The sequence below is a fragment of the Pan troglodytes genome, chromosome 1 (genome assembly GCF_028858775.2).
Source record: "Pan troglodytes isolate AG18354 chromosome 1, NHGRI_mPanTro3-v2.0_pri, whole genome shotgun sequence".
Lineage (NCBI taxonomy): Eukaryota > Metazoa > Chordata > Mammalia > Primates > Hominidae > Pan > Pan troglodytes.
In genome coordinates, this window is record NC_072398.2 from 176,870,281 (window position 1) to 176,893,215 (window position 22,935).

The following is a 22,935-nucleotide window of genomic DNA, read 5'->3' on the forward strand; positions in this document are numbered from 1 at the left end:
GGCAAGTGAAGATAGGGCCGAGGAGGAGTTGAGGAGAGGAGCTAAGAGAGTGAGAGTCGTGGCTCCCTGGAGAAGTGTGGCCTTTCTCAAGCAGGAGAGAGGCGAGGAGGAGCTGGAGCACCGGCGAGGGTGGAGGGGGCTGATTTAGTGGATGGTGACCCTGGTTTCTGTCTGTTTGGTTTTGTTTGTTGAGGATGGAAAGGCTTTAAGTGCATTTAAATACTGACGGGAAAAGCTAAGGAAGGGGGCGAGAGGTGGACACTGAAGTAGAGCAAGGCCTGTTACAGAGTGGGAGGCAGGGGCTGGAGCACAAGGAGAGGGGCGGGCAGTGACAGGACAGCACAGCCTCTGAGAACACGACAGTGCAGCTCATGTTCCTGCAGGGGGAGGGGGAGGGAGCTGCTATGAGATGCTTATATTGTTTGTGGCATGGGTGGCAAGGCCATCTGTGAGTATAGGAGGTGAGGGTGCAGTTGGAGGGCTTAGGCAAGGGAAGAGCCCCTTAACTGCTCCTGAGAGGCCCAGGAATGGGTGAGCCAACCAGAGTCAGTGGAAGAAGTAAGTGCGGTTGGAGGCTAGGAGTGTGTGATGGTACCAACCTGCTGCCCAAGGAATATTTCTGCAGGTGTCTCGGTGATTCCTTGAGTCACCGTGGCTGACTCACACTTCTGCATCCCCAGTGCCCAGCCTAGACCTAGCACAGACCAGGAAGCATGATGCCCAGTGAGCATGGAGTCAGATTTGCAGAATGGTACAAAGACATGGTAATCCCAAGAGCCCTTGCAGGAGAGCTTGGAGAGGAGAGAGTGAGCCAAAAGGCCTCCTCTGGGCAGCTGGGCCGTGGTCAGGAGGCCCAGATCTGGCTGAGTGACCTTGGCTAAGTCCTCTCCCCTCTCAGGCATTTCAACTGCCACTGTTGGAGGATCTGTAGGGACTCTACTGCATTCTTCACTAGCTGCATTCCACCCCTCCACTGCCCACCCCACCCCCAGACCTCACCCCAAACCTACCCAACCCTGCCCTTACTTGATGCTGTGACCAAGGCTCTCTGCAGAAGAAAGAGCTTTGTTTGACCTTGGGAAACACTGCTAGATGCCCCCGTTTTTCAGTGGCCCTGGGAAGTAGGTGTATGCAGAAGGGATATCTAGAAGCTCCCAGCTGCTCTGCCAGAGTTTCTAGGACTTCAAAATTAGTTTTCTTTTCCTCTCCCCAAGCTGAGATTTGTAATAAGCCCCAGGCACATCAGATGGGAGTGGGAAAGGAAGGCATCTGGGAAGAGCTGAGAGACACTGAGTGCTCCTAGTGAGCACCGAAGCCCAGGTTGGGCCCTGTGTGCAGATGGTTCAAAGGATGCCTGGGAGAAAGAAGACTTAGGTTCCAGTTCCAGCTTTGCCTTTAGCTCACTGTCTGACCTTGGCCTCAAACCTGAGCATGCCCAGGGTCATAACTCCCTGAGGACTTTGTTAAAGGGGGGTTGTCGATTGCTGGTCCCAGCCCCAGCGTTTCTGATTTAATAGGTCTAAAGTGGGGCCCAAGAATTTTCATTTTCTAACAAGTGCCCAGGTGATGGAAGGCTGCAGGTGGAGGGAATCCACATTGAGAATCACTGGCCTAGTCACTTTCCTTCTGAGTCTGAAGGGAAGTTCCCCTCTCAACAGGTAGAATCACACTGGCTCCTCCTACCTCTCCCCAAGGGGTGCTGTGAGGCTCAAACCAAAAAGCCAGATGAATTCAGGAACTCCTGAGAGTTGGTTGGGACCTCAAGATCCATCTGCTTTGAACTCCCCATTTGACAGGAGAGGAAACTGAGGACCAGAGATGGCGCAGAATAAGGTCACAGTCCAATTAGAAGATGGCAGCTGGAACTAGGCCCCAAGTAGCCTTCCTCCTGTGCTCCCCTAGCCTGAAAGAGATTTCAGTGTCTTGTCTTTCAGAGGAAGTGACCCTACATGGCATTTGTAGCAGATACTGAAAGTGTCCTGCCTGTGTTCCTTGATGCTCACCATTTCTGTGCATGTCGACCTGACAGCCTCTAAGGGCCAGCCCTTGTGACTCTGCCTGAGGACTTTCTCTGGCCTCGGAGCCCACCGGGCCTGGCCTGCATGCATGCAGGAAAGTTGTCAGCGAGCTAATATCCGTTCTCCTGCAGCAAATCCCAGATAATTCTTAGTGGATAGATACCCCACCTCCCTTGCCCCTTGATAGGGACAACTGTAAGGCTTGTTGTACCCTATTATCCAGGAATCCTCAGTGGAATTGAGCCCTGGCTGGTTACAGGGAAAATCAGCTTGATAACACACCCTTTGTTGGCTTCTTTTCCTCCCTGTTTCACGTTCCAACACCTCTATAGGTGTTCCAACACCTCCTCTGACTCACCTCTCAAATAAACCATTTGTCTCAAATCAATGTTTTAGAGTCTATTTCTGGAGAAACTCAGCCTCAGACGGAATAATAATAATGGTAACAGTGGTTCATTCAGTGAACACCTACTATGTGCCAGGCATTGTGTATCTATGACCTCATTCGATCTTCAGGACGACTGTTCCAAGTAGGTATTATCACCTGCATGTCACTGTTGAGATTGTTCAGGTTCAGAGAGGAGAGGTGGCCTGACCAAGGACTCTCAACTGATAAGTTGTAATCCACAAGGCGGGGAGGCAGGTAAGTCAGACTCCACTCTGCACCTTGTAGGACTGGGAGTTAAGGAACCTGGGTTCCCTCTTTGGGGGCTCAGGCCTAGCCCCTGCTGCCTCTGGGCAGTCATGACCAGAGAGAAGGCAGTATGGGGCACCAGGATAAGGAATCTTTGCCCCTGACACTGTCCTCATTGCAGGCACCATTAACAGCAGCAGCAATGGGACTCCTTCCAAAGGCCTCACTAACTGAGGATATTGATGAGGAAGGAGCCAGAGTTGGAGAGGAAGGACCGGCAAATACGGTGACCACAATTGACAGGCTAGCTTGTGGCTATTCTTGGGGACTCCCAGGAATAACTAGGGGAGCTTCTGAGAAGGATAAGTTTCTGCTTATGTAGAAGTGGAGCTCAGGGTCATCGACTCTTTTGGCAAAAATGGGACTCCATTTTGTAACCACCAGCCAGTGAAGCCAGGCAATGTTTAAGTTTCATCTAATACATTTCTAATGTGCTTGTGGGGACAGAATAGGGTCTTTGTTTATGGAAGTGCAATATTTTGCTTTTGGTTTAAGTTTCAAAGCATGTTTCCATAGTAAATATTTTTGTTACATAAAAAGAAAACGATTTGAGTAATAATGAAGTCATATACTCACGTATAGTAAAATAAGCTCCCTTAATGGCACTCAGGGGCCCAGGTTAGACTTCATGCTGGGCCCATTTTCACTGGTGGGAGCTTTGAATGTGTCTTCCTGTGTCTAGCCTCAGTTTCCTTGTGTGTGACAAGCGAGGCAGCTAAATGGTCCCCATGCCCTCGGAGGTCCCATGTTTGACAGGGCCTGTGGCTCTCCCTCGGGGCCACTTGGCAAATCTAAGCAGGTTCCTGCCCCAGTCTAGCCTAGAAGCAGATCTGTAATTGAGCCTGCAGGGTCACTGTGACAGGCACAGCCCGTAAATCTCAGCTGAGGGAGCAGCCCAGGGAGATAAATTGTGCTGCAGCTGAGTCTTCCCTTGCACTCTGGGAACAGCCTGACTCTGGGGTTAACATGGAGAGAAGGGGAGCTCACAAAACTATTCCCCATGGATGAGACACGCAGTGGGGTGGGGACATGAGGACCCAGTCCGTGTCTGGTGAGGAAGAAGTGGTTGCAGAATGGTGTTTGCTCTTTAGAGCTCATGACACAGATGGGGGATGATTTAAACAAAACAGTGGCTTGGTCAGAATAAATGCATTATCATGGGATATTTACCTGCCTCTCTTCTCCCCTGGGGACTGAAGCCAGAGACTGCATCTGGGTCAGCTAGGCATGCCCAGCACAGGGACGGGTAGATGGTAGGCACCACCAAATACAAATAATAGAAAATAATAAGAGGTAGCATATATTGAGTGCTTATGCTGTGCCAGGCCCTGTGCTCACTGTTCTATATGTATTATTTATTCTTTGCAACAATCCCAGGAGGGACCTTCATAACACAACTGAGAAAACATGCCCACAGCACAGAGATGTTGACGAACTTATCCAGGATCACTCAGCTAATAAGTGGCTGAGCCAGGCCTTCAACCCAAGCAGTTTTAGCTCCAAAGCCTAGGGTCTGATCCACTCTGCGAAATGATCAGTACAGTAATGATGGCAACAAGGAAAGCTCATTCTGTCAGGTACCTGTCAAAGGGAGCATAGGAGGGATTAATCATGGATGGGCAGGAGAACACAGGCAGCCTGGCAGAGGGAACATCAGGTGCAAAGACAAGGGGTTAAGAAGTCATTGCACATTTGGGGAATGATGACACAGTTGGAAAGGTAGAGGTGTAGAAAGGGCACTGAGAGATTAATCTGGGGAGGGAGGTGAGGGCCAGATCACTGCAAGCCTCAAGAGCCAAGCTCAGGGGCATGACTTCTAGCCAGTGGGCCAGGGCAGCCACTGCAGGTGTTAAGCAGGGCAGTGATACGGCCAGGTGTGAGGACCACACCACCTCTCACCAGCTCTGTGACCTTGGGCAAGTCACTTCTTCTTTTGGAGCCTCGGTTTCCTGATCTGTCAACTGGGAGTGATTATCACATGCACGTCTCTGTTGAGATTGCTCAGGTCCAGAGAGGAGAGGACTAGGAGTCAAAGAACCTGAGTTCCCTCTTTGGGGGCCCAGCCTCAGCCCCTGCTGCCCCTGGGCAGTCATGACCAGAGAGAAGGCAATGTGGGACATCAGGATAAGGCATCTTTGGAACCTCCTGCCTCATAGGGCTTGGACAAGGACTAATGAAACAGGATGAAAAGGATTTTGTAAACTGTAAACGATTTTACAAATGCAGGTTGGTGGGTGGAACGGAAGGAAGTGAGCAGATAGCAGGTGTGAGGTAAGCCAGCCTATTTCACATAGAGGCTACTAGGTTTATTCCAACTTTCCTTTATTGTTATTAAAAATTTACATTTGCAGCTGGGCACGGTGGCTCACACCTGTAATCCTAGCACTTTGGGAGATTGAGGTGGGTGGATCAGGAGGTCAGGAGTTCAAGACCAGCCTGGCCAAGATGGTGATACCCTGTCTATTCTAAAAACACAAAAATTAGCTGGGTGTGGTGGCAGGTGCCTGTAATCCCAGCTACTCGGGAGGCTGAGGCAGAGAATTGCTTGAACTCAGGAGGCGGAGGTTGCAGTGAGCCAAGATCACGCCACTGCACTCCAGCCTGGGTGACACAGCGAGACTCCGTCTCAAAAAAAAAAAAAAAAAAAAAAAAATTACATTACATTTGCATGGAGTTTTGCTAATTACCATCATTTGGGTTTCATTACCTCACTTGAGGATCTCTAAACCTTTTGATTAGATAGAATGATTCCCATTTCCCAAGTGAAGACATTGAGGCTTGGAGAGGGACAGGACTGCCCCAGCCATGCAGAGGGCAGAGCTGAGGCCTAGCCCGGGTGTTAGAGCTGCAGAGCTGTGCACTGCCTCCTCTGCTTCCCATGACCTTCTTTATACTGAGCAGCTTGTCTGAGCTGACGCCTGCGAATGACCAGCCAAGGATGTAGAGGCACAAGGAAGCAGGAAACAGCAAGAACGATGACTGGTAGGGTTCAGGATTGTAGTATTTGCAGCTTTGACTCTTTGTCAATAACCTAGATGGTCTGCGACAGCTTATAATTTGTCAGTTTGCTGAGGACCAAATTTGAATTCTTCAAGACCAGTGTATGCAGCCAAAGCCTATTTGTGAGCAAGTCCAGCTGGCTGCCCAGCACACACTTCTCAGCTCAGCTTTCTGGTTCTCTCCTCTTTGTGGGAGGCAGGGTGACCCTCAACACATGGGCTTCAGTCAGCACATCTGGGGTGAACTCCCAGCTTTGCCCTGAAGTGGTGTGACCTTGGGAAAGTGACTTCCTGTCTCAGAACCTCAGTTTCCTAATATGTAACTCCAGAATAATAATACCTCAAAGCACTGTCGAGGGTCATTCATGGACTCTCTCTGCAGGATAAAAGGAACTGGTCACAGCGTGGTCTGTGGGAAGGGGAAGAGGGACATGGGAGTGCAGAGGAGGCAGGGAGACTTACTTTTCTCTCTTCGCCTTTTTGTAATCTCTTATTTTTAAAAAAATCACATATGCAGAATTCCTTTATTCACATAAATTATTGAAATTTCAAACAATGAGATAATGCGTGAAAAGCACTGAGCATAGTCTTGGCAGTTAATAAATACTCCATAAATGTTAGCTTTTATTGTTATTATACACATTATTACACAGTGATTTTGTTGTTGTTTGAGACAGGGTCTCTGTCGCCCAGGCTGGAGTGTAGTGGCACCATCCTAGCTCACTGCAGCCTCAACCTCCCGGCTCAAGTGATCCTCCCACCTCAGCCTCCCTAGTGGCTGGGACTACAGGTGCACGCCACCATGCCTGGCTATTTGTTGTTGTTGTTGTTGTTGTTTTGTAGAATTGGGGTTTTGCCACGTTACCCGGGCTGTTCTTGAACTCTTAAGCTCGAGTGATCTGCATCTTGGCCTCCTGAAGTGCTGGGAATACAGGTGTGAGCCAGTGAGCCCGACCCACAGTGATTTTTAAGAACTGTTTCTTTGTGGAAAATGACTCCTTCCAAAAGTTAAATGCTCCTTCATGGAGCTGAAGAGAAAGTGAAGAGATTAAGGGTAGCAATACTTCTTAGCCAGAAAACATGAGTTTCCCTGACTTGATCTTTGACTTGGCTCTTCACTGATCCAGCCAAAGCTGAAGCCAGGGCACCGGGGGAGCATGACAGCCTTGCCAGAGAGGGAGGCCGGCCCACCCAGGAATGCCCATCCAATTGGTCCAGACTGGGATTTGGAGCCTGTCTGTGGCCTACTGGCTCAGTCACCTTGGGCAAGTCATTTAACTTCTCTGAGCCATCAGCTTTTCATTTGCCAAATGAGGATGGTGATACTATCTGCCTTGCAGGGTTGTCGTGAGGGTTACATGGGAGAGCTGTGTGATGGCTACCATCATCACATCTTCATCTTCATCATCATCAAGTGTTTAGGCCTCACCCGGGAGCAACGGGGCCAGTAAAAAGCTTTCTGCCCAGTGTGGGAAGGTTGGACTTAGGAGTTGGACAGGCCACTCTAGAGGTCAATGTGGAGAGGGGACTGGCCACTCCAGTTGACCTTCCTGAGTAGTACCCTTAGGCATGAATTGGACTGACCCAGCAGAAGTTTGGCCCAGGATTGTGGCCGAGAAACAAAATCTGAATGTAACTAACACAGCTTTACCTTATCCACTTGCCTGGGATGGTACTTATGCTAATCCTATTCCAAGCAAAAGCAACTCAAACTAATAAAAGCTGCGCCTCCGCTCTGGGTTCCACACCATCTGTCGGTCCACACGCTTGGGATTAGCTTTTCCCATGGAGCCCAGACTGTCTGCTCGGCTGCGTGGACTATCAGAGGCCAGCCTGGAGGCACGGGGGCGGTGCCATCCATTCATGAGCACATATGCATGGAGCCCTGCATGGGGCCAAGCCCTATGCCAAGGACTGGAGGTCCAGTGAAGGAGAGATGGACAAGGTCGCTGCTCCCAGGAAGAGCTCTGGTGGGAGAAGTAAAAAAATTAGCAAGGGAATAAAGAAGTGCATATGGTAACTTCTGATCGCTTTAAGTCCTATGAAGAAAAAAAACACTGATGTGTCAGAGAGTGACTTGGGGGTGTGGGCCTAATTAGAGAGGGTGGCCAGGGTAGGCCTCTCTGAGGAGGTAAGAACTGAAGGACAAGAAGTCACCTCGGGGCAATCAGGGCATGCTGGGCAGAGGGAAGAGTGCATGCAGCTGCCCCAAGGAAGGGGTATAGTCAGGGAGTTTGAGGGACAGAAGACCAGAGAGGCTGGAGCCAGGGGTAGGACAAAGATGGAGATGGTGCCAGAGGCCAGGACATGGAGGACCTTGTAGGCCACTGTAAGGACTTTTGTTTTATTCTTAGGGTGATCGGAGACATTGGAAGGTTGTGTTGTTTTTTTGTTTTGTTTTGTTTTGTTTGAGACAAGGTTATGTTCTGTTGCCCAGGCTGGAGTGCAGTGGCGCAATTACGGCTCACTGTAGCCTCAACTTCCCAGACTCAGGCAATCCTCCCACTTCAGCCTCCCAAGTAGCTGGGACCACAGGTGCATGCCACCACATCTGGCTATTTTTTTTTTCTTTTGTAAAGAGATAAAGAGATCTCACTATGCTGCCCAGGCTGGTCTCAAACTCCTGGGCTCAAGCGATTCTCCCACCTCGGCTTCCTAAAGTGCTGGGATAACAGGCATGAGCCACCACACCCAGACCCACTGAAGGGTTTTGAGCAGGGGAGTGACATGACCTGCGGTATATTCTAGACATTCACTCTGGCTGCTGAGTGTAGAATTGATTAGAGAAGGGACAAGGGGCTCCCAAGAAGACTGGGTAAGAGGGTCAGGCATAAGGTGATGGAGAGAAGATTAAGGGGTGGGGTCACATTTGGGAGACTAAGGCAAACTGCAGAGTACCCAGCACAGTCTCTAGCCTGTACAGGAGTTCACTACCTGGTGGTTGGGGCTTTGATGATTTTGATGATTTTGATTCCCCTCTAACACACAGCCTCCCCTATTTGATCTGCTTAAGTCCTGGTCTGGAGGCCCCTGTGGCAATGCTGGATGCTTCTCCCTTATGAGATGGCCTCAAGTCATCTCCATGCCATGTGGGCTGCTTATCTCAGAGGTAAACCTGCCACAGGCTATGTATTTTCTGGCTCTGAGGTAATCCAACCCTTAGTGCTTCTTTGGGAGCCTTGCTGTCTACATCAGGCAGGAGGGGACGGGGCTCTTGCACATATAGAGATTTACTGACCCAGCACCAACTTCAGAACCATGAAAACCCATGGCTGAGGGAGGGCTTGGCCTCCTGCCTGGGCTATTATTTACTCAGTCAGTGCATGTGTATAGAGCCCCTGATCTGTACCAGACTCTGCTGGGGACACAGAAATAAATCAGACAGTCCCTTCCCTGGAGAAGTTCACATTCAGGTGGAGAGGGAAACAGATAACAAAACGCCTGATGTGCTATAAGTGCTCCATATTTGCTGGTTAACAAATAGTTACCTACGTAGTAAGCCCCTGATACATGTAACCATAATTTTACTTAGGAGTTTCCTCACCTGAAAACCTTTAAAGTTCTCCAAGTAAAAATTCCCAGCCCAGCACTCAGGCCACCCACATACTGGCCTCTCCCTCCTTCTCCAGGCTCACTTCATGCTATTCCTCCTCCTGCTGCACTTTGGCTCCATCCACGTCACACTTACTCCTGTTCTTTGACATCCTTCTAGCTTCCACGTTTGCACATACCTTTCCTTGTACCTGGAATGCCACTCCCTACCTGGGAAACTCCTCTAAAACTCTCAAACCCAGCTCACAAGTCAGCATTTCTGCTAAACCTTTCCTGATACCCTCCGGGCCAGGCCCCTCTACAGGCACAGTTCAGTGGTCCCTCCACTGTGCTCCCACTCAGCCCCTAGTATGTCAGATTGCAATAGATGGATGACTTAGCTCCTTATTGGACTGTGAGCCCCCGTCTGGTTCATCTCTGTGGCCTGGGACCTGTCACCGGGCCTGGCATAGAGGAGGGAGGTATTCAGGAAGCATTTTCTTTTTTTTTTTTTTCCTTTTTTTTTTTGGGACGGAGTCTTGCTTTGTCACCCAGGCTGGAGTGCAGTGGTGCGATCTCGGCTCACTGCAAGCCCCGCCGCCTGGGTTCACGCCATTCTCCTGCCTCAGCCTCCCGAGTAGCTGGGACTACAGGCGCCCACCACCACGCCCGGCTAATTTTTTGTATTTTTAGTAGAGATGAGGTTTCACTGTGTTAGCCAGGATGGTCCCAATCTCCTGACCTCATGATCCGCCCGCCTCGGCCTCCCAAAGTGCTGGGATTACAGGCGTGAGCCACCACGCCCGGCTCAAGAAGCATTTTCATTCATGGTTGTGTGTATTAGCTTCTACTAGGGCTGCCATAACAAAGTACCACAGACTGGATGGCTTAAACAACAGATTTATTTTGTCGCAGTTCTGGAGACTAGATGTCCAAGATCAAGGTGTCAGTGGGTTTGGTTTCTTCTGAGGCCTCTCTCCTTGGCTTGTAGGTGGCCACATTCTTGCTGGTCCTCACATGGTCTGTGTGCTGTCTGCATCCTAATCTCTTCTTATAAGGACACCAGTCATACTGGATTAGGGCTCACCCATATGATCTCATGTTACCTTAATTAGCTTTGTAAAGGCCCTATCTCCAAATACAGTCACATTCTGGGGTACTGGGGGTGAGGACTTCAACATACGAATTTGGGGATGATGCAGGGTGATAAGGACATCCGTGTGGCTGTGCATAGCTAGATGAGAGGCACAAGAATGAGGCCAAAGAAGTCAGCAGGACTGGGAATGCTAGGCCTCAGGTTAGCCTTCAGCCGCTGGAGAAAAAGCTGAGGAATAAAAGGAAAACTTAATCCCACTTAAAGGGGTGAAAGAGCAAGGAAGGCGAACCCTTTGGGGTTGTAATGGGGGATATAAATATTGATTATGTTTACAGGATGTTCTCAAGGGCTATTAGCTCTGAGTTCATTTTCCAACATAAATAAAAGAAGATAACCATTAAGGACTAAGGGTCTATTAATAGGCAACAAAATATGTGGACACTTACAAACATACAAATACCATCCCCTTCTTCACCTCTGAGACCATTTCACAAAATATTCTCTTACTTAGATGGGGAAATTGAGGTCTGGAGAGTTGAAATAGCATGTCTATGGTTGAATAGCAATACGCTAATGATTATCCTACTCAAAGGCAGACATGAAAAGCTGTGGAGGAAAAATCCTTGCCAATCATAAGAGCTTGTTTCTCACACAACGTGGTTTTTGTATGTTTTCTGCATTTAAAAATACATTATATGAATTTATGATCACTATGAAAAAACATCTGATTACAACCCAACGCATAAAATGAGTCCATATTGATATATTAATAAATAAATTATCAAAAAAATTAAATGGCAGAGAAGGGACAAATCTTCCTTAAAGAAGACTTCCAAATTATATAGGTAGATACTCCACTCTCCAGGAGGTGGAGTTTAATCCACCCCCAGCCCCCTAACCTTTGAGTGAGGGTTAGATTTGGTGACTTGCCTCCAAAAAAAAAATATGGAAAGGGAAAAATGACAACTTCATAGTGGGAAAATCTGGCAAAAACTAACGTAACCAAGCACTCAGGGCTAGCATCACCAGTCAATAGTCCTGTGGAAGCCATGTGCCCCCTGCTGTGAAGTGATGAGACAGGCACTTCATCTCAGTGGTATTCTTCCCCAAAACCCTGAATTCCAACTTAGTCATGAAGAAATCCTCAGACAAACCCAAATTGAGGGACAGTCTATGAAACACCTGGCCAGTACTGCTCAAGACTGTCAAGGTTATGGGGAACAAGGGAAGCCTGAGAAACTGTCACAGAACAGAGGAGACAGGATAGACAGGATGACTGAGTGCAGCCTGGGATCCTGGACTGAATCCTGAAACAGAAAGAGGACATCAGTGGGAAGACTGGCAAAGTCTGAGTGAAGTCTGGAGTTTAGTAATAGTAGTATACCAACAGTGGACTTTTAATTTTGACAGATGTACCACACTATTGTAAGAAGTTAACAATGGTGGAAACTGGGTGAGGGGCATACATGAACTCTCTGTATTTTTGCCACTTTTTGTGTATCTAAAATAACTCCGAAATAAAAAGTTTATTTAAAAAAATCAGGCAAGGGGAGTGAGTCCCTCCTGACCAAAAACCCCTCACCCCATCCAAAACCTCTCTCTAAATTGGGTATATATCTGTACACATCTTTTTTTTTTCTTTTTCTCAATATGTTTCTATGGAAATAGTTTTTTTCCCTTACATAAATAGTTCATAGTGTACATATGGTACTGCAGCTTCCTTTTTTCACTTAACAATATGTCTCAGTGATGTTCCCATGTCAGTACTTATAAATTTGCGTGGTCCAACACAGTAGCCACTAGCCACATGAGGCTATAAGCACTTGAAAATGTAATTAGCCCAAACTGAGATGCACTGTAAGAGTAAAATACATACCACATTTCAGAGGCTTAGTACAAAAAATGTAAAATGTCTCAGTAATTTTTACATTGATCACACGTCAAAGTAATAATATTTGGGGCATATTGGACTCAAAATATATTATTAAAATTAATTTGTTTCCTTTTATATTTTTTATGTGGCTACTGGAAAATTAAAAAACACATATGTGGTTTGTGTTATATTTCTATTAGACAGTGCTGTTATACAAACCTAAACTCATTCTTTTTATCCACTGCACAGTATTCCAAAATCTGGATGTACAATTTAACCATTTTAGATGTACAATTTAACCATTCTTTTTTAAATGTGCATTTAGACCATTTCTAAAATTTTGCTGTTACAAACCATGTTGCAATTAAAATCTTTGTACATGCCTCCTTTGCACATATGTAAAAGTATTTCTCTAGAGCATGTTTTGGCATGCTAAGGCCCATGAACCAAAAGCAGCCCACCACCTGTTTTTGTAAATAAAGTTTTATTGGAACACAGCCACATTCATTCATTTACATACTGTCCACAGCTGCTTTTGTATTACAATAGCAGAGCTGAATAGTTGTGACAGAGACCATGTGGCTCACAAAGCCTAAAATATTTACTATCTGTTCCTTTAAAAAAGTTTGCTGGCCGGGTGTGGTGATTCATGTCTATAATCCCAGCACTTTGGGAGGCCGAGGAGCGCGGATCACGAGGTCAAGAGATCAAGACCATCCTGGCCAACATGGTGAAACCCAATCTCTCTAAAAATAAAAAAATTAGCTGGGTGTGGTGGCATGGTAGTCCCAGCTACTCGGGAGGCTGAGGCAGGAGAATCGCTTGAACCCGGGAGGCAGAGGTTGCAGTGAGCCAAGATCGCGCCACTGCACTCCAGCCTGGTGACGGAGTGAGACTCCGTCTCAAAAGAAAAAAAAAAAAAGTTTGCTGACCCCTGTTCTAGAATTGTTAACAAAAACTGGAAGAGCTATGTTATAGGCCCACTTCCTTGGAAAGTAGACTCTGAGATGGAGATTAGCATGCAGGAAGTTTATCAGGGATTGCTCTTGGGAAGGGAGCAGGAAAGGAAGCAGGATTGCTCAGAGAGATAAATTGGGCTCCGATGCTGTATGAAGACCTCAGCCAGTCTCATGGGAGGGTCTTGAAGCTGAGATGGCCCTTCCAAGTTGTCAAGTTGAGGCAGTGGGGCCAGGCCTTCATAACCTCGAACTGACCTGCCTGGGAAAGGGGTATGTCAGTGAGGTAACTCTTCCATTGAGGAAAATTCCCAGGGGGCTGACAGCTGAAGGCTGCTGGCTGAGAGCACTCCCAGTAGCTGTGGGAAGAGGCCCAGCAAGCATGGTGGTTGGGGGGTCTGGGCAGAACAGGATGGTGTCCACTACAGCCCACATTTGTGCTGCTCAACTCTACTTTTTGGTTTAAGTTCTGGTGGACCTCCTTTCCTGGGGGAAACTTAGGAAAGTAAGTTGGACAAACTACAACCTCCATCACTGACTGGTCTTGAGGCCACAACTGATACTCATCATCTCCCTCTTCTACTATCCATTCTAGATCCTCCTTACCCTCAGCCAGCACGTGTTCCGGTCTCCGTCACTTCCACGGAGGCATGATTTAGACCCTCAGCCCTGAGGGGGCTGAGCCTGAAGTCAGCATATCCTGCTCAGGTCACGGTCTGGGCACTTGTATAATTATTTTATAAATATTGGGCAAGGGGCCGGGCGCAGTGGCTCACGCCTGTAATCCCAGCACTTTGGGAAGCTGAGGCAGGTGGACTGCTTGAGGCCAGAAGTTCAAAACTAGTCTGGCCAACATGGCGAAACTCCATCTCTACTAAAAATACAAAAATCAGCTGGGCATGGTGGCACACGCCTGTAATCCCAGTTACTCAGGAGGCTGAGGCAGGAGAATAGCTTGAACCCAGGAGGCAGAGGGTGCAGTGAGCCGAGATGATGCCACTGCACTCCAGCCTGGGTGACAGAGACTCCACCTCTAAAAAAGAAAAAGAAAAAAAATTGGGCAAAGGAATACCAAGCAGTCTCCACGTGAATCAATTGAGTACCAAAGATATACCTCCCTACCCTCCATTGCTTAACAGCAGCTGTACCTCCTCCTGATGATCAGGATTAATTATCCCTCAAAGAATGGTGACTGTTCTTGCCTAGTAGTCTCCTGATATGAGGAGCTCAAGTGCCTGGGTGCAGTCACAGCTAATAGTTCATAGTAATCTTGATGTTTCTTTTAGTGGAAGTGTTCCTCCTTTGTGACTCAAAACCTCTAAACCTGCAGAGCCCAGAACTATGAGAACAGGAGGCACTCCAAGTGGGTCACTAGAAGTGATGGTAAGAGTGAGGGCACTCCTGCTTTCATTTCTTGGTTCCTGGACTCATGTATTCTACCTATTGGAGACAAAGCATCACGTAACGGTCTTTGATTTCGAACATGTGCTGCACCCTGGAGGATGGCAGCTCTTCTCTCAGGGTTTCTGAGCTGGTGCCCCAGCTGTGCCTTCGACACAGTTGCAAGCTGGCAGCTTCAGGATAGCGCAGTAGATGAAAGGACAAGTGGACCCTGTCACCATGTGCCCACTGCTGCACCTCCTTTGCTGTGGAATCATATGGGATCCTGTATGACTATCCCATAATCTATAGATCCCATAATCTACCCCAGTAGATTAAACATTCTATAAGCCCTTTGAGAGTTGTGCTGGATGAAGCTCTACAAGCAGTGAAGACGAACTCGTATCTGGAATATACATCTATGCCAGCGAAAATGAATCACAGCTCTTTCCAGGGTAGACGGGGTTTAATATAGTCAACTTCCCAAGTGGCTGCTGGTTGTTCTCAAGGGATGGAGCTATATCTAGGTTCAGAGTTGGTCTCTGTTACTGGCAGGCCGAACACTCAGCAGCAGCAATAGCTAGATCAGTCTTGGTGAGTGGGAGCCATGCCATACCATCTGATATGGTTTGGCTCTGTGTCTCCACACAAATCTTAACTCGAATTATAATCCCCACATGTTGAGGGAGGGACATGGTGGGAAGTGATTGGATCACGGAGCCGGTTTCCCCCATGCTGTTGTCATGATAGTGAGTGATTTCTCAAGAGATCCGATGTTTCAAAGTGTTTGGCAGTTCCCCCTTTGCACTCTCTCTCTCCCCTGCTGTCTTGTGAAGAAGATGCCTGCTTCCCCTTGCCTTCTGCCATGATTGTAAGTTTCCTGAGGCCTCCCCAGCCATGTAGAAATTTGAGTCAATGAAACCTCTTTCCTTCTTAAATTACCCAGTCTCAGGTAGTATCTTCATAGCAGTGTGAAAATGGACTACTACACCACCATGGTTACTGTTTATACACCCATTGTGTCAGCTCTGGGGTGGCCTCAGAGACTGGTTGATGTCAACTGTGTGTACATTGTTGTTTAGTGCTTCTCCATGGTATGTGCTCTCTGGTGGGTGTTTACATGGAATACAATGATCTTCACACTTGGTGCCCACTCCTATAGGTCCAACTACATGCCTCCACCACAGGTCTCCTTGTTTCCAATTTTCCAATCTTATTCCTTTCAGACCCCTTACCAACCAGCCAAGCCATTCACCACTGCCCATGAGATCCATGTATATAGTCTAAGCTCAGGCTCCTTCTCTTTCCACATACAGTGGATGGCTAGGTGCATGATGCACAACCTATGCCCACTGGAAGGACTCCCCACTCTGCTGTCTTTCAAGGATGCCCCTGTGTGGGGTTGCAGTGCAGCCACGGTCTTTTTTTGTCTTGCTCACACACACTGAGCTGACCTATCTAAGGACAAGGCGTGGCTTTTTTTCTCTTCTATCAGCTGGATATTATAAAGAGCTCCCCAGGCAGCCAAAGGTGTGAAATGAGGGACAGGCAGGTACTGGTGCAAAGGTAGTGGATGACATAGATGTCTGGGCCACCTGCTCACGTAACTATCTTCTGCCCTCTGGCCCTGCTATGCCCAACCCCAGTTGTACTATTTCTATCTTAGGAATTGCTGCTGGCTTTGCCTGACCTTATGACTTGGTGGATATGGCAGAATCCAGCTCATGATGAACAGCTTTGGTCACATGGTCAACTTGATGATCCATGGTCTGATGATCTGTCTCTACCAGAACCCTGTAGCATCAAGAGTTGTTTCTTAAGAAGTATAAAATTCTTGGCTACAGATGGCATGGCCCCGCTCCAGAACCCCAGGTGTCTACATTGTGATTCTCCTGTAGGGTCTTGTCATAAACTTCACAGGCATCTGTTCCCACCACAGATACCTCAGGTACTTTGGGCTCTGCCAGCTCATCTGTCCCACACCGCATGGCCACTTGTGTTGTAGCCTGGAGCTTCTGCTGAGCCCTTTCCTGCTCTGGGCCCCAATCAAAACACAACTTTCTGTGTCATCCAGTACATGGATGAAGCATATTCCTAGGTGTGGGATATGCTGTCTCCAAAACCTAAAGAGGGCTCCCAGGCATTGTGCTTCCTTCTTAATGGTTGGAGTGAGATGCAATAATTGTCTTTTACTTTCAAGAGAATGTCCCTGCCACATCCCAGACCATTGGCCCCTAAAAATCTCACTGCACCCTGCCCATTTGTGTTTTCAAAAATGGTCTGGGCAAGGCAAAGTGACTCATGCCTGTAATCCCAACACTTTGGAAGGCCAAGGCAGGAGGCTCACATGAGGCCAGGAGTCCAAGACAAGCCTGATCAACATGGTGACAACCTGGCTAATAAAAAATCAGCCAGGTATGATGGCACATACCTATGGTCCCAGACACTTGGGAGGCTTGAGGTAGGAGGCTTGCTTGAACCTGGGAGGTCAAAGCTGCAGTGAGCTGTAATTGCACCACTGTACTGCCCCCTGGGCGACAGAGTGAGACCCTGACCCCCTCCCAAAATAAAAATAAATAGTAAAAATTGTCTGTTTATTGTCTGTTTACAGTCTTCACTAGACTGTAAGCTTCTTGAGGCCAAAGATTATGTCTTCTCTATCCCTGTGACCCTAATACCTGACACGTAAGAACTCAACAAATATGTATTGAAAGAATGATTTTATCAACATTAAAAAACAGCATTTGATTGGATGTCTTGATCTTCTTGGATCTTGAAACCAACCTCCCCAGGTTATGAGTAAGTCCATCCCTGACAGTAATTGTATCATTTTGATTGATTTAAAGAAAATACAATGTCATCCAATCAAACCATCTTTCCTTTGATACCAGGGTAGTGTCACCCAACTAACTGAAACTCCCAAAGCTTTGTTTTCTGGATGGACTCCCTTCCCTTGCAATAATGGGCAGTAACAAACTGAGCCTTTGCCCCATCTGGCTGTGATAAACACATTCAAAACACATTACCAATCTCAGAGTAAGGTTCTGAGGCCTGAGGCTACAGCAAAAGAAAACCAAGGTTGACAGGCACAAGTTTAAGAACCTGATATTCTATAAATGAAAAAGGCCAGCTGCCTGTTCCTTCACCACAGAACACAGTAAATGCATTATCTGGGTCTCCTGCCATTTTTCAAACCTGGGATTCTCTAATGATATCTGTTTGGGCAACTTTAAACTTCATTTGTCAAAAAAAAAAAAAACCCCTCTAATTTACTGAATCTCAAGTGTTTCTTTCCTTTGCCTTAAATTGTTGGGTTTCTTTTGAATGTTTAAAATTTTCTTAAAATATCTGTTTTTGTTTTTATTTTTTAAATCTTTTTAAAACACACATCTGATTAGGTCCCTCACCTCCTCAAAAACTTCTCATGGTATCCCATTATCTGAAGGCCAAAGTCCAAACTCATTGATAAGGCCTCCAAGGCCTTGGTTACTTTTTTTGCCCAATTTCTCACTACCATTCCTAAGAACCTTATGCTTCAGCCACCTCATATTATTTGCCTTTACTGAAACTAGCCATACACCTCACGCTTCTGTGCTTTCACATAGACTGAGCCCTCTGCTAAGAACTCCTACCTATCCTTCTGGCTTTGGTTCAAACATGAACTCCTCTGTGAAGATTCTTCCTCTGAGTGGTGTTATTCATTCCTTTCCCCATCTTCTCAATATTTTCATGTCTATAGTTATCACCCAATATGCTATACTCTATTTATTTCGTTATGTGTCTATCTGCCTCACCAGACTCAGAGGAAATTATCTCTCCTTTATTGCTGTGTCCCCAGTGCCAGTCTAGTCCTTGGCACACAGAAGATGGGCAATATTTGTTTGTTGAATGAATGAATGAAAATACAGAGACTGAGTCCCTACACAGAGGACCAAGACCTCCAATTTTTATTTATTTATTTTTATTTTATTTTATCTTTGAGACTGAGGTGAGTCTTGCTCTGTCGCCCAGGCTGGAGTGCAATGGCGCCATCTCAGCTCACTGCAACCTCCGCCTCCCGGGTTCAAGCAATTCTCCTGCCTCAGCTTATCGAGTGCTGGGATTACAGGTGCCTGCCACCAGATCTGGCTAATTTTTGTATTTTTAGTACAGGCAAGGTTTCACCATGTTGGCCAGGTTGGTCTCAAACTCCTGACCTCAAGTGATCCGCCTGCCTCAGCCTCCCAAAGTGCTGGGATTACAGGCGTGAGCTACCATGCCCAACCAGGACCTCCAAATTAACCACTACAAGAAAAGCATCAATAAGCTATTAGAGCAGACACAAATGGTATTTACTTTCCCATATTTCCCCTAGCAACTGAACTTGCTTATAAGACATATTCACACCTTGACTTACAGGTAACTCAGAGGTCTCAGGAACTACTCTCACCCCATTTCAGGGGCAACTTTTTTTTTTTTTTTTTGAGACAGAGTCTCACTCTGTTGCCCAGGCTGGAGTGCAGTGGTGCAATCTTGGCTTACTGCAGCCTCCATCTCCCAGGTTCAAGCGATTCTCATGCCTCAGCCTTCCAAGTAGCTGGGATTACAGGCGCCTGCCATCACATCTGGCTAATTTTTGTATTTTTAGTACAGACAGGGTTTCGCCATGTTGGCCAGGCTGGTTTCAAACTCCTGACCTCAGGTGATCTGCCTGCCTCGACCTCCCAAAGCGCTGGGATTATAGGCATGAACCAGTGCACCCGGCCTCAACCTTTTCATTTTTAACAGACTGTAGCTCTGAGTTACTTCTCAGTGTGTGGGCAAGATTGGGAGGGATGTCTGCAAGCTTCCTTCCCTTCAGCAAATGCTCAGAATAGTTCCATTAGCGTTCATGGAAATTCTGCACATGCATCAAGGAGAAAACAGCCACAAATAACACAGCCTGCTTTCCAAATCTCCAAAGCACATCTCTGCAATCATTCTACTTTCCAACTATCACCACTGAAGGCTTTCAGCCAGAGAGCAATTTGTTTTCAACTTACTCTGGGTTCCTAAGTTAGCAGAACTCTTTGGTTCTTTAAACATGAAGCTTGCTACTTCCAGTCTCCCTACCCCAGCTTCTCTTCCACATAGCCTATTAACACAAAAGTGACCAGTTCCTGCTTCAAATCAGTCTAACGCCTTCACCTGATGCTCAAGACCCTTCAAACCTGATCCTGGTCCTTGCCTTCCTCTCCTGCCTCATCTCCAGCTACTCTCCTGCCAGTGTCCTCTACTCCAGCCATACCAATCACCTTCCAGATATCTCCACTTCTGGGTTTTTCCATACTCTGCTTGCTCTGCCAGGCATGCATCTCAACCACCCAATTAATTACTCCTGCCCTTTAATTTTGAAATTTTCATTATATTAACTAACATTCCCCTATCCAAACTCCTGCCCTTTAAGACTGAGCACAGGTATCAGCTCCTCCAGGAAGCACTCCCTGATTGAATTAGATGCTTATACTGTACATCCACAACCAGTCACTCAACTATCCAATAAATAGTTATGGAGACCTAGCTTGTCCCAGGCTCTGTTCCAGATGCTGGAGATATAGCAGGGAACAGAACAGAGACTCTGCTTTCATGAAGCTTACATTCTGGGAGTGGGGAGATAGACAATAAAGAAATAACTATGTTAAAGAGTAATAAATATTCTGAAGAAAAATAAAGCTAGGTACAGCATTAAAGAATAGTTGGGAGGGAGTGCTATTGTATTTAGGGTAGTCAGCAAAGGCCTTTTTGATAAGGGAAAGAGAGACCTAAAGCAAGTGAGGACAAGAACATGCAGATGTCTGGGGAAAGAGCATTGCAACTGGAACAGCAAATGCAAAGAAGTAATATATTAGAAGTAATGGCAAAAACCACAATTACTTTTGCACCAACCTAATCAAACCACCAGGACTTGGTTGGCTGAGGGTGGGAGATGTGGGGTCTAGGCTGACTCCTTGAGTTCCTAGCTGGAGTGTCTGGCTTGCTGGTACTGCCAATGGAAAGAAGACATGTTATATCTGAGATGTCTATGGGGCATCTAGGAAATATCATCTGAAAGTCAGGGGACAGGTCTGGGCTGACAATACAAACTGGAATGTCATCAGCATGTAAATGATGCTTGAAAACATGAGAGTAGATGAAATCATCCAAGGCAACCATATACAATCAAATAGACCTGGATTTTGAATCTTAGATCTGTCATTCACTATCTGCGTGACCTTGAGTAAGTTACTATACCTTTCTGAGCCTCACTTTTCTCATGTTTAACTGGGTATTTTCTTTTTGTAAAATGGTTACCACAGTGCTGGGCCCAGGGTAAACGCTCGATTATTATTATTCTAGCTCCAATAGTTACTAGCAGTAGGAAATTGAAGGTGATGTTTCTGTTCAGTGAGCCTCAGGCTCCCATTTGTAACTACTGCTCAGTATACACCTACCCCACAGAATGGATGCTCAGGAAATGGTTGCTAAATAAACGAATAAATCTAAAAAATGAAAACAACAATACCTACTTAATACAATGGGTGAGAGAAGTAAGCAATATTTTTACAAAACGATATAAAGATCCAGGTAAAGGTTAATAAACTGTCTCAGGAAAAGTGCCTAGTATTTAGAAGGTAGGCAATAATGTTAGTCCCGTCCCTTCTCCCCTTGCTTTTCAACTCATCTTCCTTTTTTTTGGATTTTAAATCTCTCCCTTTCTACCAGCTCCTTCCTTTCAGATTACAAACGTGCTCCAGTCTCCCCTAATCTAATCCCCGCTTCCTTGAGTCTTCTACATTCCTCAAATCCTTGTTCCATCATTTTTAAATTTCACCAACTGTACCCTTTCTCAACTCAAAACACTTTTCAGTGAACGAACTCCACCTTTTGTTTTAGAAAAAAAAAGTTCCCAGCTTACTATTACTTTTAAAAAAACAAGTGTTATTTACATAATTGTTAAAACAGGCCTGTGTAGAGATATTTCATTTTAACATATATATGTATGTACTTTTTTCTACTGCAGTAATTCATTTCAAGAGAAATTTCATTATGTATCTTCTACAGAGCCCTAAACTGAGAGCGCCAGCGTATTCAAATAAACCCTGAGGTGTGGGAGGCTTCGGGCCAGTTCCTCATTAGTAGCCTCAGCATGGGGGCTCTGGAGACCAACGCAGAAGGTCTTCCAGGGAGAGCTGAAACGTTCAGATAAGTGAGCTCTGGGAAGAAGGGGTAGTCGGCTGGCTCTGGCAGGCTCACCCCTGGGGTAGAGCAAAGAGAACAGACAGGGGAGTTCTGAGAGGCACCAGAGCTATCTAAACTCAGGGGGATGGAACCGAGTGAGCGGCAGCGGTAATTGAGTTTCAGTTACCTGCAGGGTGGTGAAATATAGTAGTAACTTCATCTGCCTGACATGGGGGAAGTTTAGAGGTGTCCTTGGCATACTCACAGTGAAATCCATCACCCTTTCACCATGTTGGGTGATAGCAACCGTATGGCGCTTCCTAGTGACAGCCAGTGTGCGTTCTGTTAGGCAGCACCAGCGCACTCCAGCTAATGAAGCACATTCCTGCAGGCCTGTCTCCTAGGGCTCTCCGAATCCTCTGTCTGCAAAGGAACGGCACCATGGGAAAATCTAGCACAGCCAGCATCAGCCATCACCCAAACTCAAAAGCGTCTTTGAACGGCAGAGACAGGCCCATTTTCCTCTCTGCCTGGCCCAGGGCTGGAACCGTCCTCAGGTCACTTTTTGTGGGTCTGTACAAACGTGCCGACTGGCAGCGAGCCGCTCTTCACCTGAGCCCGGATTTCAGCTCGGTGCTTTAATGTGAAGACCAGGGCTCTCACCGTCCGCCGGTACGGCCCATTAATGAGGCGGGAGCAGAGATGAAACGTTTCCTGCTCAATATTTTCAACCAGTAGGTGATCCATCTAAAAAACAGCAAAATTATCAAATTAGAGCCTTACATTGCATAAGGATTAAAAGCAAGAGAGGCTGGAGCACTCTGCTCAGAGGCCTCCATTAATCAACTGAAATTCAAGGACATCTACTTCCTGTCACAAGAGAAACAGGAAGAGCAAATTAATTCCACCCTGGCAATTAAGGAACAAGGCCATGTGCTTTGTGACAGGGACCTCATTCACAACCCCTGCCAGGTGGTAATATAACAGGAAACTGGCCTGAACTAAGCAACGGGTACTGGGCCCTGTACTTTACCAACCAGGAAACGAAGACCAAGAATAATAAATCAGTATAACGGTTCATATTTTTTTTTGTTTTGTTTTTAGACTGCCTTTTAACTCCTTACGGCATTTTAGAGACATGGGGTCTAGATCCTAATATGTGTACAGAACAGTTCAAAAATCACTTTTCACATTTAATGCTCATAACTCCTA

The 22,935-nt window shown here is 46.6% G+C and overlaps 1 protein-coding gene across 1 annotated transcript in view; it reads right to left on the reverse strand.

Annotated features, from left to right (window-relative positions):
• Positions 1 to 21,462: 21,462 nt before the first annotated feature.
• TCEANC2 (transcription elongation factor A N-terminal and central domain containing 2) overlaps positions 21,463 to 22,935 on the reverse strand; it is a 43,704-nt gene continuing 42,231 nt past the window's right edge. The window contains exon 5 of the mRNA XM_001150996.7: positions 21,463 to 22,470. Within this exon, the coding sequence (XP_001150996.2) occupies positions 22,282 to 22,470 (189 nt within the window). The 3' untranslated portion in view covers positions 21,463 to 22,281. The remainder of the gene's footprint in view (positions 22,471 to 22,935) is intronic.